Source organism: Colias eurytheme, chromosome 30 (genome assembly GCF_061535395.1).
Source record: "Colias eurytheme isolate Ceu_HAF_F1 chromosome 30, ilColEury1 Martin Lab GWU primary, whole genome shotgun sequence".
In the NCBI taxonomy this organism is placed as follows: domain Eukaryota; kingdom Metazoa; phylum Arthropoda; class Insecta; order Lepidoptera; family Pieridae; genus Colias; species Colias eurytheme.
In genome coordinates this window covers 751195-772428 of record NC_143009.1, presented here as the reverse complement: position 1 = coordinate 772428, position 21234 = coordinate 751195, and the positions used below count along the sequence as shown (strand labels likewise).

General features: G+C 32.8%; 1 protein-coding gene across 1 annotated transcript; it reads right to left on the bottom strand.

Moving 5' to 3' along the window:
- Positions 1 to 3689: 3689 nt before the first annotated feature.
- Positions 3690 to 20746, bottom strand: LOC149895665 (SID1 transmembrane family member 1-like). The gene is made up of 20 exons (XM_090118579.1): positions 20555 to 20746; positions 18491 to 18560; positions 14603 to 14705; positions 14158 to 14259; positions 13513 to 13625; positions 13138 to 13241; positions 12438 to 12525; positions 11879 to 11962; positions 11393 to 11514; positions 10777 to 10901; positions 10322 to 10405; positions 9680 to 9788; positions 9215 to 9290; positions 8681 to 8854; positions 7899 to 8016; positions 7502 to 7624; positions 7070 to 7186; positions 6389 to 6521; positions 5759 to 5963; positions 3690 to 4707 (listed from the first exon to the last, which is right to left on the bottom strand). Exons 1-20 carry the CDS (start codon positions 20662 to 20664, stop codon positions 4531 to 4533), a joined length of 2337 nt encoding a protein of 778 aa, XP_089974705.1. The 5' UTR covers positions 20665 to 20746; the 3' UTR covers positions 3690 to 4530.
- Positions 20747 to 21234: the final 488 nt, after the last annotated feature.

The window sequence follows — 21234 nt, the reverse complement described above, 5'->3', positions numbered from 1 at the left end:
TTAATTAAAAATATACTTTGATTGTAACAAAAATTTATTTTGCTTTTCTTGGTTATAACCGACTCTTTGTTCGGTGGATCGATATTTTCATACATTTAAGCTTATTTCTTAGTACGAATTTATCAATGACCCAATTAGATAGACCCAATAGATACATACCTATTTGCAGCTATGAGAATTATCAAGGGAATAAAACTAATATAATAATGTGAAAGAAAACCACATCAAAATTTGACCAGTCGTTTTTGTTTGACCAATGAAGTAAATATCAATCAATAATAATTAGTATGTGTCATCCAGGACTATTTCTTTATGTTATCTTTAATGTCCAAACAGTGTTTTCATAACATTTAGTAAGCATGATGTTAATAAATATTCATTAGTAGGAACATATCTTTATATTTACGCAATGTATGCCGATCGATACCTACTTCATTTCATTATAGTTGGGTAAACAAGCCTATATCCTTTGTTTATGAACTCTATCTTCTCTTAGGTAATCGTAATATCAATATTTAATGTTAAAGTCCCATCCTAGTGGACAGCTAATATAAATAAATGTATTTTACACAATAAGTTGCCATTGTTAGCCACAATAGCATGAATAGCATTCAACAAGTTATCCACACTTCAGTGCGGACGAAGCGTATTGGCCCATTTTCAGAACAATGTATACGTATAATGAAAAGATTCGTGGTCGTACACATTGATAAAACATCTAAAACATTAAAATTTATTTGGCCTTGGCACAGTTACATATATTTGCTATAATAATGGAATGATTATTATTATGGCGACCTATTTTCACGTACTAGTATAAAATAAATAAATGACGGCATCAATAATTTATTTCTCAACACTGGTGATTTCATCAACGGTTATCTGATTCCTACTTATTGATCTAGTGAGGGATAGCGCTAAACATAGCATATCAGACTATTTATTTTTATCGCTGTTATATTTATTATTGAAGCCTCAATGCTTTACGTTAAGTAGGCTATTGTGAAGTAATTTATTTTAATCTAAGATTTTAATATATAATAATATAAAAAATTATACTCATTATGCATCCCTATTCCCTACTAACTATAACATCAAAGCGAGGAACTTATAAAAAGCTGCAAGATCATATTCCATGCTCAAATGTTATTATTTCATCCATTTTTTAAAGTTTACATTTTACTCATCAAAACAAATTGATTAACATCAATACAACGGTGTGCGTTAAACAATATGAAGCTCTGATTTAGATGTTTTAGCAACCTTTTTATAGATGGCGTGAAGAAGATATTCTTGAGAGACAAAAATAAGATATGGTAGGACTACACTCTAAAGTGTAGAACAAAATCGATCGCTAAGGTTTATTCGTAAGAAGGTTTGTGGTATATGCCTTTTTTTTTTTTTTTATCCAGCCTTTTAAGTCGTCCACTGCAGGACATAGGCCTCCCCCAAAGATTTCCATAACGACCGATCACCAGCGGCCTGACTCCAGCGGCTCCCCGCCACTTTGATCAGGTCGTCTGTCCACCTCGTTGAAGGCCGTCCCACACTGCGACGTCCTGTACGTGGTCGCCATTCGAGAACCTTTTTGCCCCAACGGCCATCGGTTCTGCGGGCTATATGCCCGGCCCAACGCCACTTCAACGTACTAATACGGTGGGCTATGTCGGTGACTTTAGTTCTTTTGCGGATCTCCTCATTTCTGATTCGATCACGCAAAGAAACCCCGAGCATAGCCCTTTCCATAGCTCGTTGAGCGACGCGGAGCTTGTGCACAATGCCCACGGTTAGGGACCACGTCTCAGATCCGTATGTCAACACTAGTAACACACACTGCTCGAAGACTTTCGTCTTCAGGCACTGAGGGATTTTGGACGAAAAGATGTTGCGTAGTTTCCCGAACGCTGCCCAGCCGAGTCGGATTCGACGATTGACCTCTTTCCCGAAATTGGACTTACCTAATTGGTATATGCCTTATGGCAATTAAATACGACGCGGGTGCGAATCCCACATCACCATCAAATATTTTCTTATCGTACATATTTTTCATATTATCTCTATCTAAAAAAACATACATAGTTACCTAATTTAAATGAAGTGTAGGCAGCTTCTGTTACCGTGCGTCTAGTAAAAGCTATTTTCTGGCATAAAAATATATTCCATCAAGTTCATGTAGTCGTCGCTCCTGACTTTTGATGCACTTTATTCAACATCGAATAAATATTATTTTAAATCCATACTAATATTATAAATGCGAAAGTAAATCTGTCTGTCTGTCTGTTACTCAATCACGCCTAAACTACTGAACCAATTTTCATGAAATTTGGTATGGAGATATTTTGATACCCGAGAAAGGACATAGGCTACTTTTTATCCCGGGAAAATGACGCAATCCCGGAAATCCCACGGGATCGGGAACTATGCGGGTTTTTCTTTGAATGCGCGGGCGAAGCCTAGGGCGGAAACCTAGTTATAATATATTTAGTCTTATCAAAGTCGGTTAAGTAATTTCGAAACATACATCTCAATTATGCACGTTAATAGATCAGTAACTATCTATTTTAATTGTGTGTGGACTAAAAAATAAAACAACTTCTGTATGCATAAAATAATTTATTCAATTTTTTAACATACCTAGTTACAATTCATACGGAATTTAAATGGAAAACATGATGATGACTGAAAACTACGTTAATAAAAATATTTTAATCATCTATACAATAGGTACTTAGAATAATAGTGGGATGATATTGAAATGTGTTCAAGTAAATAAGTTTATTGAATAAAAGGTAAAAACTAAAAACTCGTATTTTAGTTTAATAATTCTTAAATCTAAATGACGCATAAGACAAACGCAGATTATATTAAAATTCCATAGCATATTCTTAATGATCTAAGATATCATTACATTTAAAAATCACGACATCGATTAATTTAGAATTATAAGGCAAATTCGAATTTTATGTATGGCAATTTGCAATGTTTGTTCTGTCACAGCCATTAATTTTTGATCGATTTATTTTTATTCAATCGCCTCATTATTCGCTTTGCCGAGCACAAGTGTCAAAAGTGAAACTTCTTTGGCCTTTTCTTTTGCCTTACTCTATGATAATATGACGGTATTTCCATGACGAGACCTTGAAATTTAACTCTCAACGCGCCTAAAGATGTTTCACTTCAAAAAACTAAATTTGAGTAAACTAAATTTAAAATTAAAATAATATTTAATTATTATATTCATATTGAATATTTCCTTCATTAATTGTAATAGGAACATAGGCAGGGTAGGTACCTAACAACGGAGTTTTAAAAATGTCGGTAATAGTTAAACAAAAATAAGTAGACAATTTAGAATAATTCATGAAAATATGAAAGAAAGCATAATAATATTATTTATGCACAATTTTTGGGTATTTTCTGCTTAGCTTATCTGTCAGTTAAAACGACAATTTTATCGACAGACGACAGTTTAGCTTTAAATTATCAGCAAGTCGTGAAACAGGCTCTAAATATTTAATAATAAAAAATATATAAGTACTTAACTAAACATTCTTAACATTTTATTAAAAAAATAATATTATTCTTAAAATAAAAATAATGAGATAATACGCAATTCATTGATACACAACATTAGTGTTATAAAATATTTAAGATTTTCTGTTTCACATGACAAGGACAATTAATTATAACAAGGACAATTAAATAAAAATTTCTTACACCAGGTAAATTCATTTGAAACAAAATTAGCTAAGTATCATCATATAAATATATTTATACAATATAATAGTACCTAGGGTAGCAAAGAAAAAGATAGATAAGGTACAACTATCTTTCTTTCAAAAGATCAAACTTTCTCAGCAAACATTTCCTTCTATAGCCAACTGTATATTCTCTACTCTATCTTCAATACATTGCAATACTAAAAACAACTAGACTCACAATCATATATCAAAAGGTCGTCAATAAAATTCCATATAAAGCATTCATTGAAATTAACACCTTATTTCGTCGCAGTAATGTTCAAAGTCTATTGTATCACTCATAAAAACTCTGCCTAATACATGCGTAAACAGAGTTTTGCTTCGGATATTTTTTGAGCAGGATTGTGAGTCTAGTTGTTTATTGAACATAAATATATTTATAAGCAGTACATTATTTATATAATAAAACTTATTGACATATTATTCTTTCACTTTCCCACTATACTTACTTCAAATCATAGCACTCACTTAACGTCTCAATGTAATAAAAAAGTACTAGTAAATATACATTTCTAGAAATAAAGCACTATCCACATAGACATTAAAATTTCCATATCTAATATACATATAAGATTCTAGTGCCACAATGTAAGTTAGCATACTCCGAAACGGCTTGACCGATTCTCATTAAATTTTGTGTGCATATCAGGTAGGTCAGAAAATACCCCTGAGTTATAAGAGTAAGGCAGATTTCCCGGACAGCTAATAACCCATACATACAGGTTATTTCATTAAACTTTATTGCACTTAAAAATAAAACACTTATAACCTAAAACACTGGTATCAAATGCCTAGGCGTATTGTCCAATGGTTCGTCCAATATTAGAAGAGCGTTAAACGAAAAAAACATGGCCGCCGCGGAGGCTAAATGCCATAAGTCGTGTGTATCGAATACGCCCATTGCGTCACATAATGCGTTATGTGTGCGAGATTGGGCTGGTGTTTCCTGAAAATAATATTTAAATTATAAAGTGTTGAAAAAATTTTGCCTATAGACGAGAAACTATATTCACATAGACTAACTATATGATGCAAATTTTAAACAATATTTTTTACTTAAATTCCGATTGTATGTAAAAAATGGAATTCAAATACAAATTAAAAAAAACTTTAATATGATTCACATTGATTAATAGAAACGGCGAAATATAGATAAAAATTGAAAACATATAATCTTTGCATATTTTTTTTGTCGCAATATTTCAAACTGAGAAGAAAAGTTTAAATGAGCATTCTAATTCAACATTGATTGAAAAAAAAAATATTTATTTAAATATTTATATTGTTTCATTGAACTTACATATTTAAAATCAAATGTTGACAACTGTCAAGTTAGCATATTCAAGACTCACACTCACTCATATTATAATCATCAATACTGAGTGTATCATTCACTCACAACTCACAATCAATCAATACTAAAACTCACAACTCACATCACTCAAACTCACAATCACGTGAAATTGATATTTTTTGGTTTTATAGCATTCAAATGCTTTATAAATATTAAATATAAATTTATAAAGAATAGAAAAATTTGATCACGAGGCGGGACTCGAACCCGCATCCTTTCGCGCCATTCTTTATAAATTTATATTTAATATTTATAAAGCATTTGAATGCTATAAAACCAAAAAATATCAATTTCAACAAAAAAGGTTGTGTTCCATTGTTACAATATTGTATTCACTGAAAAGTGTTTCATATTGGTTGGGATGGTTGTTAATCATCTCAATAGATGGCGCGCGGTGTGTCCCTTAGACACACAAAACTGAAAGAATAGAATAAATTCGATTGCTCACACTCACTTACCGACCACTTAGTCCTCGAACTAAGGAACAATATTGTATAATTCACTCACAACTCAATACTAAAACTCACAACACTCCAACTCACACTCACTCATATTATAATCATCAATACTGAGTGTATCATTCACTCACAACTCACACTAACTAAAACTCACAACACTCCAACTCACACTCACAATCACTTACCGACCACTTAGTCCGCGAACTCAGAAACAAATAAGCAGCCAATCCCCAAACAACATGCGCTAATGCAAACCACAACCAGCCCGCGGCCGGTACTCGCTCGCGGTGAACTAACTTCATTATTACGTAACCACCGTTATATAATATGGTATTCCCCATTAATATCGCTAGCAAGTGACGAGCGAAGTCCTTGTTGTGCTCGTAAAGGCTGGAAAATGTAAAAGACAAATTTGACGCACAAACATGTACAAAAATATTTCATTTATATGTTTTAAAGTCTAAATGAGGCGAACAAACACAGTAAAAAGCTGCCCTTAACAAGCTCGAAACAGCACTGATCGTACAAGATTTAATAAACAACTAAACTCACAATCATTCAAAAATTGTGTGAATTTTATAAATGATACAATACAGTTTGAACATTACTGCCACAAAATAAGGTGTTTTTAAATTAATATTTTACAATGCCGCACGGACTTTTTTAACCAATTTTAACCTTTTTTTTTACAAAATTGTAAAGTTAATTATACTTAACTATTCAGTAGTTATATAATGTGTGTTTGTGTGTGTATGTATGTGTGTCTTTCCGTGTATTTGTTTGTATGTATGTATGCGTATGTGTTTCACACTCACCCATAGGCAGCCAATGCAATGTTCGCCAAATTAGCTATAGCAATAAGAACAGCTCGAGCCGTATAATTCGGCTTGAAAGCAAGCCAACCGTGCTGTCTTATAGATCGGACCGCTGTGCGAGGTATTGTCCACTCTGAAAAATATATTACAGTTAAATATAATACAGTAAAATAGTCAAAATTGTACTGTTACAATAAAAAAGTGTGTGTCGAGCACACGTGTTAGAAGTGAAACTTCTTTGGCTAAATTAAAAAATACCAAAATCGTCGCTTTACTCCATGACGTGACGTTATTGCCATGACGCGACCTTGATATTTTACTCTCAACGCGCCTAAAGAAGTTTCACTTCAAAAATAAAATGTAATATTTGGATTTGGAATCTGTCATTTATAAATATATGGGAGTTTTTATTTTCATTTTATTAAGTTGAACTGTGATGCAATCTGTTGTGCTGTGTCGTTTTACAATGTGCTACAGTATGTCATAATATGTTGTATTGTGCTGTATTATGTTGCATGTTTTATAATGTGTTGTGCTGTGTCGTGTTGCATTAGGCTTCACGTTGTTCTGTTGTTAAGCATCGTGTTGCATTGTGCTACACTGTGTTGTGTTGTGATGTTTTGTGATACACTGTGTTCTTATGAATTATGACATTTTTATCTACGTGTTGTTAAAACTCACCCATTTTAAATCTCCCCACGTAATATATTTTGAAAGTGAACACAAAACATACGGCCAGATGCATGATGGTGAAAAATACCCAGAAATATACGCTTGGGTACATTATGCCGAGGAAACCTTAAAAGATGTAAATATTTTTTTTATATTATCAAGTTATTGAATTAAGGGTTGCCACTTTTTAGTATTTTTTTGATAAAATATATAAATAAATTATCACTGATTTATTTCATATTTTCCTTGTTAAAGTTAATTTGTTCGTAGAGAACGATATAAATTACGAAAAAATAACTTTGCAAAATGCAAAATTTTCGAAACGTTTCAAAATCGGTTCAGCCATTTTTAATATAAAACGAAACATACACACTTCATTGATTATCTATATTGATACCCAATTGAAAAAAGGATGATCATTTTTTATGAATTTATACTTACCGATAGCCATCAAGAGTGCCAGTAACATAAAAGTGGCATGCGCGCTTGCGTTTACATCTGGATGTCTCGATTGATAAAGTTTCACTATACACAGCACAGCAATTACGTACATGAATGATGAGTCTGGAAAAAAAATATTCATCATGATATTTATTTTAATTTTTTGATGAAAAATATCCTTTAGGGTAAAAATAATTAGTTCCAAAGGAACGTAGGTATTAATAAATAAATTTTTAAGATTAAAAGGAAAATTACTGACCAAAAAACTACGAAAAAGTGTTGGTCAGATATGCTTTCTGCCTAGTGCAAAATTGTAGGTTTTAAAATTAGTATTAAAACTTAAAGTAATAGTAGTCTAGTAGTAAGTAGTAGTATATTAGTAAGTACTAAATCTTACCAAACTGAAAATTCATTTTATTAGGGCACAAATGGTAGCAAGCTGACAGGAGACCTTCCATGGCTAACGCAAGACCCATTGAGTAGAACAAACCCAGGTGCTGGGGTATACCTTGCTCCTGTAAATAAAGATACAGGTACAGGTAGAGATAGAGAAATGCAAATACAGGTACAGATGGCTAGGTGCTGAGGTATACCTTGCTCCTGGAATTATATGATAATATAGGTACAGGTAGATATAGAGGTACAGATATACAGGTATCGATAGAGAAATGCAAATACAGGTACAGGTAGAGATACAGGTACAGATAGCTAGGTGCTGAGGTATACCTTGCTCCTGGAATTATATGATAACTAGATTTCCGCCCGCGGCTTCGCCCGCGTTTTCAAAGGAAAACCCGCATAGTTCCCGTTCCCGTGGGATTTCCGGGATAAAACCTATCCTATGTGTTAATCCAAGTTACCCTCTATATGTGTGCTAAATTTCATTGTAATCGGTTCAGTAGTTTTTACGTGAAAGAGTAACAAACATCCATACAAACTTTCGCCTTTATAATAGTATTATTAAGATACAGGTACAGGTACAGGTAGAGATACAGGTACAGATAGCTAGGTGCTGAGGTATACCTTGCTCTTCTTCTTTGATAATGATACATATATAGATAGAAATACAGATATAGATACAGATACTATTATTATTTTTGAATCTTGCCAAAAAAGTTTCACTTCTGACACGGTGCTCGTTTTTTAATACTGTCTATTTCTTGTAAAAATAGACATTACCTGATTACCACCATAGCGCACATGTCTGCATCTCGCTTGCACCATAAATGCTAAGCCCAAAATGATGTAACCAATATTGGAGTAGACGTGATTAAAATCAGCCAGAGGCCCCAATGGGTGAGCGCATAGGAAATTGTAGTAGCACACATCTTGATCACCGGTTTGAAACACCATCTGTAATGGTTTAGCAAATTTGTAGTATTTTTATTGAAATATACATCATTTTCATATGTTCCGTGTCCCATACTAAACCCAATGGATAAACTCAATTAGATACTTAACCGATTTTGAAGAGATTTTCACCAGTAGAAAGCTATCAAAACTACCAAACTCACAGACAAACAAATTATAAGAAAACTCTGCCCAATACTAGGCAGAGATTTTGCATCGAACATTTTAAGCGTGATTGTGAGACTAGTTCTTTATTGTAAGTAAGTCAATGATGTATCATAATAAATATCTTCTTTTTTGCTGACGATTATAAGGTGTTTCTAAAGTCTAGTTAAATAAATGTTTGATTTTATTAAAACTTACCCTTTGATATGTGAATAATAATTGTACAACTGGTAATGCATACACGACCGCCACTGTTAAAGCACTCCAGAAATATCTAGAAAATTATCTATTCTATTATACTTGTACGTGTTCTATGTATCTATGCGCTATGTACCTATTTGTAAATATGTATCGTTCAATACAAAGTAAAAATGTGTCTGTGATATACTGTATATTAAGTAAACAAAATAAATTGATTAAATGCTCAAGTGTTTTTTTAATATCTGAAATATTCCTCTCCCGGCTCTCAAGAATTTGTTATAACTTTCTTTCAAAGTAATCACCTTAGTTGGTACTAAAACTTCTATGATTATTATATTCTTACTTCTGTTATTATTATTTTAATCATATACTTCACATACTACATATCGTAACCCCTTTTACTTTTTTTAAAAACCGCTCTTATTCAATATAACAAGGTCTATACATAAACCTATTTCTTACCTATCCGACCGTCTATTACAAGTTTTACTCTTTCGGCTCAATCCGGCTACATTTAAAGGTATAGGAAGGGACCTTCCTTGTAACTCATCTTCCGATTCTGCATCTGAATCTAGAAGAAATTAAATCAAATAAAGTAGACCCGCGTTACACCGGCCCCTGGCCTATCTGTCGCCCCCTGTCATCCGACATGTCTATAGCTGCTTAATCCATATTTTTTTCCAAAATATACAATGAAACATGATTTGTACCTACTTCTGAAACAGAACTACCTATAACATCTTATCTTATCATTGGGTCCGTAATTTGTCGAATTACAAGATACTCTTGCGTAAAAACATCCGGACTATAGAGGGATCTGTAGGCAGCACCCTATAATCCGACAAATTCGATACTTCGACAAGGCCTTGCAAAACGATTGTCGGAATACCGCGGGTCTACTGTATATGTATAATCATTATATAATCATTTTCTTATATTTTTTGTTGATAAATTGTTATTTTTTCAATATGCTTAAATCATTTTCAATGTAGTAATTTTGCCACATAATACTTTTACATAAAAACAGACTTTTTGACAATTTGTCTCTTTATTTTATAAAAATAATACTTATAATAATACTTAGCTAGAATTATATAGACTCACCATCACTATTCTTAATTATAGCTTCTGTTTCTGTACTTTCGCGAGAGGTAGATGGCACCACTGTTTCTTCTATTAATATAAATTCTATAGAAAAAGTTTATTTTACTTAAATATTTTGTATAAATTTCAATTCCATAATATTAAAAACTCAACAACAATCACAATAAATCATTTTGAAATTGAATTTGAATTTGAACAAAAAAATAGAACATAAAGCATTTCAAAGTATGTAACTTGCAAATTAAATAAACTTTTTTTGCTGCAATTATCATAAAAATTTTAGAATCGATTACGCGGTGGGATTCGAACCCGCGTCTTTCGCCAAATTATCATGTTTATAACATTTTATATTCAATACACTTCAACAACATCGACAAAAATCAACAAAAAATTCACCATAAATATATTCAAACAACAAAAAATCGACTAAAAAGCATTTCAAAAATATACCCTACCTGTATGTCTACAAGTAAGCATATTCCCAAGCGGAGCCAACGCAGCGACTAGTATTATTAGCGCAAGTGACGCCAGAGCCCCGAGAAGAAAGTCACTTGTAGTAGCCGCTGTACTAACCGTTAAACTGGAGAAATACTTATATTTAATAATAATATCTTTAAAACTACGGAACAGATTTGGATGCGGTTTTTTTTTTAATTGATAGAGTTATTCTCGAGGAAGGTTTAAGACCGAGCGGGCGAAGCCGCGGGCGGAAAACTAGTAGTATTATAGAGCTAAAAAGTTGGTTCGTGTGCTTGAACGCGCTAATCTCAGAAACTTGAAAAATTTTTTCAGTATTAGTTATCTGCGTTCCGCGATTTCACCCGCGTGGCTCCGCTCCTGTTGGTCTTAGCGAGATGACATTAATAACTTATAGTCTTCCGCGATAAATGGGCTATCTAACACCGAAAGAATTTTTCAAATCGGATCAGTAATTCCTGAGATTAGTGCATTCAAACAAACTCTTCAGCTTTATAATATTATTAGTATATTAGTATTAGAATATTAGTATAGATTTGTATGGGATTGCTACCTAATTATTATTAATAATCGAAACTCAAAACATCAACTCACGTGAACCCCTTAACCCTGCCATTAGCCCCGCCCACACTTTCCGTCTCGCTCACACCCGTGCACTCCTCATCGCTCTCTTTCACAATGAACACTACGTAGAAACCGTTTGGGAACATTGATTGCTGCAAAGTGTAACAGAAAGAGTTTTAGTAAAAGACAGTTTAGTTTAGAGAAAGTATGTATAAGCATTCGACGTTTTTTCTTATTATAAAATACAAAATCACAACTCACAGACTAGTTTTTTATATATGTATAATAGTTATAGATGGCGAAAGAATAGAATAAATTCGATTGCTCTGGCGGGTCACGAGTGGCTGAATTGGTCAGGCGTCCGAACCCCGGAATGGCGCGAAAGGATGCGGGTTCGAGTCCCGCTGAGTGAACGAATTTTTTCTATTCTTTATAAATTTATACAGATAGTTTATTATAAATATAATAGCACATAAAGAAAATACTCTTACACTCTTATTACAAAATTATACTTACTGTGATGGTAATCCCACCTTTGGTAGTCATAGTGAAGTGGTAACCTTGATATAACATATCTTTTTCATTGTCGAACACTGGACACTGAAAAAAATAAAATTTAGAAGTTATTATTTAACAAAAATTTATACATTTAAAGAAATATTAATTGAATAAAAATTATTGTAACTGGAAGATCCGGCTTGAAGGACCAAAAATATTTTGTATAGAAAATCAAATAAAAATTTGTTAAGATTAAGGAAGTCTTAGTTTAAATCTGTACATAAAAATCAATTTATTTATTTATTAATTTAATATACCACACCAAGTGAAATATTTACAATTATACAAAACGGATTAATACGGTAGGTATATGTATAAGGCGGCCTTATCGCTTACTAGCGATCTCTTCCAGACTGCCCAAGGTAAGAGATAAAGAAGAAAAGTAAGGAATTAACTTTACGTTATCAATGTTTTAAATTAAACAAATGAATTACCTAACATTTATAAATTGCGAATTTCCGAATATAATTTAATTGTATCGAACAAAAACATTTAAAGATAATAAAATATGACTTACCGAGTTATTTTGAATAGATATAGTAGCACATATATCATCGTCCGATTTGATATTTAATAACACACTTTTGGGTATTGTGTAGTTAAACCTGAAAATGTTATTGAAATTGTAAAATAATAAAACTGTAAAAAAATATAAGTGATTATTAGTTACAACTATTTCAAGGCATTTAATGTTCAAAGTTGTGTTGTATCACTCAATAAAAACCCCGCTTAATGCAAAGCAAAGTTAGAGATTTATTGTGAGTGTAATTGCTGCACGATTGCGAGTCTTCAGTCTAGTTGTTTGTTGAACTATTGTGAGTCTTGAGTCTAGTGGTTTGTTGAATGATTGTGAGTCTTCAGTCTAGTTGTTTATTGTACGATTGTGAGTCTTCAATCTAGTTGTTTGTTGCACGATTGTGAGTCTTCAGTCTAGTTATATGTTGTACGATTGTGAGTCTTCGGTCTTATTGTTTGTTGTACGACTGTGAGTCCTCAGTCTAGTTGCACGATTGTGAGTTTTCAGTCTAGTTGTTTGTTGAACAATTGTGAGTCTTCAGTCTAGTTGTTTGTTGAACAATTGTGAGTCTTCAGTCTAGTTGTTTGTTGAACAATTGTGAGTTTTCAGTCTAGTTGTTTTGTTAGACGATTGTGAGTCAAATTTTTATTGCACGGTCAATGTCAAATATAAACAATTTTAAATTTATTTTGTCACTTACCTAGGTAATATACCACGTTGAATTGCACTAACATTCCACGGGTCTCTATCGAAAGAGAAATAATAATATTTTGGTGTGCTTGGTGTAACGTTCAGTTTTACTTCCTGGAAGTTTAGCAAAACTTGTACATATTATAATAAATATGGGGAAAACAGATTGTTCTTAGATAGCCTTATTTTTTTTTAATAAGCATTAGCATAATTATTAGATTAATTTTAGTAATTATAAATTTAACTAGTTTAAATCACAACATTATCACAACCAAAACTACCTTTTTTTGTATCCCTTTAATCTATCATCTATCGCTATTCAAAAATTTATCAAATTTAATACAACTATTTTCATATAACAATCAACCACAATTATTTATTTTACCTTATTCACTTCCAAATAGAAATCCATGACTCTCTTCAATTTTATGCGAACATTTACATCAGTTGGACTAGATGTCGCTAATGTCAATGTGGGTCGACTTTGCGATGTTATATCTAAAAAAATTATAATACTAAAATGCAATAAACGAATTTGGTGAATTACCAAAAATACTTTAATTCAAAATAATTAACTAAATTAATTTTCAAAAGATTTTTAATGAAAAAGAAATCAATAAAGGTTACTTTAAAATTTAACTTCATTTTCCATACGTTCGAGCATCTTCTTCTTCTTCTTCTTATATATAAAAATGAATCGCAAAATGTGTTGGTAAGCGCATAACTCGAGAACGGCTGAACCGATTTCGATAATTCTTTTTTTATTATATTCCTTGAAGTACGAGGATGGTTTTTATGTAGAGAAAACGTAAATATGTACCACGGGCGAAGCCGGGGCGGACCGCTTATGCGGTTTATGAAATTACAACTTTTAAGAATTCCATAAAGTGCTAAATGATATTATTTTTATTCCCATAGCATGTAAAATTGTAAAGAATAGATAAAACATTTATTTTTGTATAACGTCACATTTACAAGTTATGTATTTCGCGCCAAAACCCCGGATAAAAAGCTGGCAACATTAACTTACTAGGTCCTGCGTCATGCGGGCACAGAGTACGCTGCATGTCGTTAAATTGCAACACTGCATGTTTTGTCGTCACCAGCAGAGGTAGCTCCCATGAAGATACACCTTAAACATAATATTATCTATACTAATATTATAAAGCTAAAGAGTTTGTTTGAACGCGCTAATCTCAGGAACTACGGGTCCGATTTGAAAAATTCTTTCGGTGTTTGATAGCCCATTTATCGAGAAAGGCTATAGGCTATATATCATTACGCTAAGACCAACATAAGAGTAGCCACGCGGGTGAAGCCGTGGAGCACAGCTTTTTTACAATAATTGTGGGTAGTTTAAGAAAATCAAAATTTACATTACCTTAATTATAAGTAAGTAACAAGTATTCCCACAAAGTACTTAATTTATACCTGTATTGTGTATTTCTAAAATATTTACGTTAAAAATAACTTACTTTTCTGTTGTGCAGCTGTAACAAACAGCGGGTAGACGCCATTTATAGATTTATTTGTGCTGACGTGTACTCTCGTTGGGTAGCCAGAGTATAAGTCGGAGTCCTGTCAAAATAAGAAATATAGGGATGTTCAAAAAAAACAAATTCAAATGCAGTGACAGAATCGTCAAGGTTTAGGTCATTCGTCAATTTTCAAGGTCATTGAGCCAGGTGATAGCCTTAATTTGGGTATATATTTTTAAAGAATAGAAAAAAATTCGATCAAGAGGGTGATAGCCTTAATTTGGGTATATATTTTTAAAGAATAGAAAAAAATTCGATCAAGAGGGTGATAGCCTTAATTTGGGTATATATTTTTAAAGAATAGAAAAAAATTCGATCAAGAGGGTGATAGCCTTAATTTGGGTATATATTTTTAAAGAATAGAAAAAAATTCGATCAAGAGGGTGATAGCCTTAATTTGGGTATATATTTTTAAAGAATAGAAAATAAAAAATAATAAAAAATAAAATTATATTTATTTGCCAAAAGAAGGTTATTAAAGTATATACAGATTATGACAGCGGACCCCGCACTAGGCAAAGCCTGTCTCGCGGGGCCATAAAACGATTATACAATAAAAATGGAGGTTCACATAGGGTCCAACACGTATAGTACAATGCAACTTTGAACATCAGTACGGTATGGGCACTTAAAGTAATACATAGTAATAATAATAAAAGTTATATGCTTATTTATACAATTGTACAGTTAAAGTATTCTTAGGATCTGTTCTGTCTGCTTATAGTCTTTGGACACTAGAATGCTCATCAATTTAGATTTAATATTGAGTAATGTGTATTGCCGGAAGTTAACAAGTTTACTGAATTTGTTATACAAGAATGGGAACATAAAATTTTGAAAACGTTTGGAAAAGAAACATTTGGTCAATGGGGTTGGAGCTCTTAATAGCCGTTTCGAGTTATTTGTGTAAAAATTAGAGAAAAAAATTCGATCAAGAGACGAGATTCGATCGAAGTGTCTTTCGCGCTTTCCCGCCAGAGCAATCGAATTTATTCTACTCTTTCGGTTTAATGTGAAGTTATTTGCATTAATTTTGTTCAATTGACTCCCAAAACTAAGGTTAGGACCTAACATTTACCAATCGTTACAGTAATACCATAGCAAATTGTGCCTTAGACCATAAAATTAATTTCACTTGACCTTCCCTAATAAGAAATCTTATCTTTCCACATTTTTATGTGAAAATTTCAAAACTGTACTTATAATATTATTAACTAGCTTTCCGCCCGCGGCTTCACCCGCATTGCCTGCAACCTATTAAAATTATATATTAAAACCTTTCCCTAGAATCACTCTATCAATTTAAAAACGCATCAAGCCTTTTGAATAGTTTTGAAGATCTAAGCATTCAGATACACAGATGGAAAGCGACTCTTTATACTATGTAGTGATGGTTCAATGTGAATGTATGTGTGTAACTCTATCACACTAGAACTGCTAGAGCATATGAAACCATAGTTTGATAAAAATGTAAATATATTTTATATGCATAATTTTTAATTAGTATAAAAAATAATAATTTGCTGTTTGGATTGATATCACTACATAGTACAAAACAAAGTCTCGAAGATTTTAACCAATACAGCATTAATCCTTAACCAATTAAATACCTTGAATACATTGTTCATTTAATATAGATCTATATGGCCCTATACACCGTATGATTATTCGAAGATATTACTGATTTAAAAATTGCGGGACGTAGCGTTTGCGGCGGTACCGGCCGGCCGCCCGGCTATATTATATTTTATACCCGTGCGAAGCCGGAGCGGGTTGCTATGTTTTTATATACATACAACGTTCACAGTTTTTCTGTAGTGTATTTAGTATCAGCATTGCACCCGTGCGAAGCCGGGGCGGGTCGCTAGTAATATATATAAATCTCGTGTCACAATGTTTGTCCTCAATGGACTCCTAAACCACAATAAAATTCGCTCACCATGTGCAGTTCGATCCAACTTGAGAGATAGGATAGTTTAAACATGTAGGTACCACGGGCGAAGCCGGGGCGGAACGCTAGTAATATTATAAAACGTTGATTTTTTTTAGGGATCCTGCAAGACCTCACATCATAAATTTGGAAGAGATAGATAATTATGTACATTAATAACTTGAATGTAAAGTTATAAAAGTTTTAGGGACTAGGCTTTTAATGATAGGACAATAAGTAAAAGCTCTCTCAGGACTTGATGAGCTTTTAATGATAGGACAATAAGTAACAGGCTCTCTCAGGACTAGGTAAGCTTTTAAAGGTGGGACATTAAGTAAAAGCTCTCTCAGGACTTCCGACTTGATAGAGCTTTTAATGATAGGACAATTAGTAAAAGCTCTCTCAGTACTTGATAGAGCTTTTAATGATAGGACAATTAGTAAAAGCTCTCTCAGTACTTGATAGAGCTTTTAATGATAGGACATTAAGTAAAAGCTCTCTCAGGACAAGTTAAGCTTTTAATGATAGGACACTGAATAAAAGCTCTCTCAGGACTAGGTAAGCTTTTAATGATAGGACACTGACTAAAAGCTCTCTCAGTACTTGATAGAGCTTTTAATGATAGGACATTAAGTAAAAGCTCTCTCAGGACAAGTTAAGCTTTTAATGATAGGACACTGAATAAAAGCTCTCTCAGGACTAGGTAAGCTTTTAATGATAGGACACTGAATAAAAGCTCTCTCAGTACTAGGTAGAGCTTTTAATGATAGGACACTGAGTAAAAGCTCTCTCAGGACTTGATAGAGCTTTTAATGATAGGACATTAAGTAAAAGCTCTCTCAGGACAAAAACACAAATAATATTATTCAACAAATTCTAAAAACTCGTTCCACTCTCATAGATGTATTTAATATACAATCTCAAATAGAGAAATGTCCGTGCAAACGTTTATATTTAAAACATTTTCGAAATAATAAACTTTTATTACTAAACTTTCAGAGCTTTGCATTGAAAGCCGCGGAAATCGGAATATCTGCGCTATTTGTACCAGTAGGCAGTAATCCTGATTGTATCACGCTTAGGATATTTATAAGGTTCTATCGAATTCGATTTTTAGTTTTAAAGCATTCAAATATGATTTCTAAATTAATTTTTTTTAGAATAAAAATAACGATTTTTTAAGTACCTTTGTACTGAATCGTTGGCTAAAAAGGTATTACTATTGTTTATACACTTGTAAATGCTTACAACAAAAAAAGTTTTCATCTACATCGTGCTATTAAATTGTTATTCACATTAAATAAACTCACAAATTACAGAACAGACTTTGAAACCATACGAACTTTATAGCATATTTGTCTTAATCTTAGAAAATCTATATCTATAGATAGATCTTATATATAAAATTCTCGTGTCACAATGTTAGTCTGCATACTCCTCCGAAACGGGTGGACCGATTCTCATGAAATTTTCTTTGCATATCGGGTAAGTCTGAGAATCGGCCAACATCTATTTTTCATATGTACCACGGGCGAAGCCGGGGCGGACCGCTAGTAGATATATAAAACTCAAAGGTGACTGATATAGTGATCTATCAACGCACAGCCCAAACCACTGGACGTATCGGGCTGAAATTTGGCATGCAGGTAGGTTAGGACGTAGGCATCCGCTAAGAAAGGATTTCCCGAAATTCTTGCGGGAACGGGGAAAAACGGGGATGCACGTACAAAGTCGTGGGCGGTAGCTAGTATTTTTATATAGTAAAAAAAGATTGAGTTTTAGACAAAGCGGGCGAAGACATGAGCGGAAAGTTAGCATCAGTATAATTTTTAATTTCAGTGTGGGTAGTTTAAAAATATATTATCTATGTTTTTATTTTTATTATTTTTACTCACCTCATAGAAATCCAATATTTGTGTTGTTGTGTTATTAACAGACACGTCAATTAGTTTATCATAACCATATCTGGAACAATTAAATAATGTTTATGACTACAACATTAAATATTCACATATAATACATAATCTCTATATAATAAAAATAAATCGGCAATGTGTTGGTAAGCGCAAAACTCGAGAACGGCTGAGCTGATTTCGTTAATACCTTTTTTTATAATATTTCTTGAAGTACAAAGATGGTTCTTTTGGAGAGAAAACGTACATATGTAGTTACCATGGACAAAGCCGGGCAGACCGCTAGTATTGTAATATATTGTAAAGTGAGAGCTTTACAAAGAATGATATTTTTATTTCAATCATCAAGGCACATTTGGAACATTATTATCTGAATTTAAATATAATACAGTATATTCTTGTATCAAATTGACCCCAGGTGATGTCAGACTGTTTCTATAGTAAACTAGCAGTCCGCCCCGGCTTCACCCGTGGTACCTACATGTTTACGAAATGTTTCATAAGAACCATCCTCATACTTCAAGGAATAGATTCCGCAGCGCACGCGATGACAGAATTTTTATTAAGGAATTTTTTACACCTTGGGTTACATTATTGCATTTTTGTAAGGATCTCTAATTTTTTTTAAAATGCAATATAGCCTATGTTGCTCAGTGAAGATGCAGCTTTCTAATGGTGAAAGAATTTTTGAAATCGGTCTAGTAGTTTATGCGTGAAAACCATACATACATACATAAAAATCTTTCCTCTTTATAATATTAGTATAGACTAGCTTCCGCCCGCGACTCCGTCCGCGCGGATGTCGGTCTTCGCGTGGATGGTCTCCATTTTGAGTAACTCTGACAATGACATCTTATAAATATCTATTGGACCCAAATACGGCTAGGCCTATAATAATACGCAACGTGTGTTCGCGGTTCTACAGAACAACGTCTATGGATAAAACTGAAAAATTAAGATTATTTTTAGGGTTCCGTAGCCAAAATGGCAAAAACGGAACCCTTATAGTTTCGTCATGTCCGTCTGTCCGTCTGTCCGTCTGTCCGTCTGTCACAGCCGATTTACTCGGAAACTATAAGTACTACAGTGATGAAATTTGATGGGAATATGTGTTGTATGAACCGCTACAAAAATATGACACTAAATAGTAAAAAAAAGAATTGGGGGTGGGGCCCCCCATACATGTAACTGAGGGATGAAATTTTTTTTTTCGATGTACATACCCGTGTGGGGTATCAATGGAAAGGTCTTTTAAAATGATATAAAGTTTTCTAAAAAACATTTTTCTTAAAGTGAACGGTTTTTGAGATATCAGCTCTCAAAGTCGTAAAAAGTATGTCCCCCCCCCTCTATTTTTATAACTACGGGGTATAAAATTCTAAAAAAAATAGAGGTGATGCATGCTAATTAACTCTTTCAACGATTTTTGGTTTGATCAAAGTATCTCTTATAGTTTTTGAGATAGGTTGATTTAACTGTAATTTATTATATTTGCTGCTACGGAACCCTTTGTGCGCGAGCCCGACTCGCACTTGGCCGGTTTTTTTTTTTCTAGGTACGTATTTTTCCAGAGTAAAAAGTATCCTATTTTACGCCCAGGATAATAAGGTATAAGTAATTATACCAAGTTTCATCGAAATCGAACCGTTAGTTTTCACGTGATGTCTTCACATACAGACAGACAGACAGACAAAAAATTTTTTAATCACATATTTGGGTTTGGTATCGATTCAGTCCCCCTGCTATTTATTTTATCAATATTTTCAATGTACAGAATTGACCCTTCTACAGATTTATTATATGTATAGATTACCCGTTATAGAAGAACATATACCAACAATGACAAACAATACAATTGATGAATTATGGGGAATTCCCGAATAATGTACTTCAGTTAAAAAAACTTTCATGAGTATATATTCTATTAGTCTTATTTCTTGTTTTTAAACTTATGTTACTGTAATATTAACTTGTAATAGAGTGATGGTATTGTCTTATCAACAACGCAGTTGTTATTTAATTAAATAAATATTATAATGCACTTACGTGTTATAAACAAAGGTTTTTTGAGACGCATTATCATATGTCTCAAATTTAGAAGCTGTGCAGGCAACGAATGCATTGATAACTACACTATAAAACAAACAGTTCATCATTTTTGTTTATAAAATTATTTTATTTCTTATTAAATGTAAATCGCGAATGCCAATTCGCAACAAAACACAAATTTACTGTTTGACAATTCATCATAATGACGTTGACATATTGATCAGCTGTGAGCTGTGCACAGATAATTAAATGCCATGTAAAAAACTACTAGATAACGAAAACCAATATGTGTATGGGAAACAATCTGAATGCTTTGAAAAATATTGCGCAGCAATAAAAGTACATACTGTTTATTTCATTACTTTACGAAATTTCCATTTCAATAGATTGTGATATTTATTATTAACTAGCGGTCCGCCCCGGCTTCGCCCGTGGTACATATTTACGTTTTCTCTACATAAAAACCATCCTCGTACTTCAAGGAACATAATAGAAAAAAAGAATTATCGAAATCGGTTCAGCCGTTCTCGAGTTATGCGCTTACCAACACATTTTGCGATTCATTTTTATATTATTAATATATTTCGTAGATTCAAAACGTAACGTTCAATGATGTAAACATTTAATCAGTTGTTTTCAAAATGTTTTATAATATAACAACAACATTGGAGCTTACC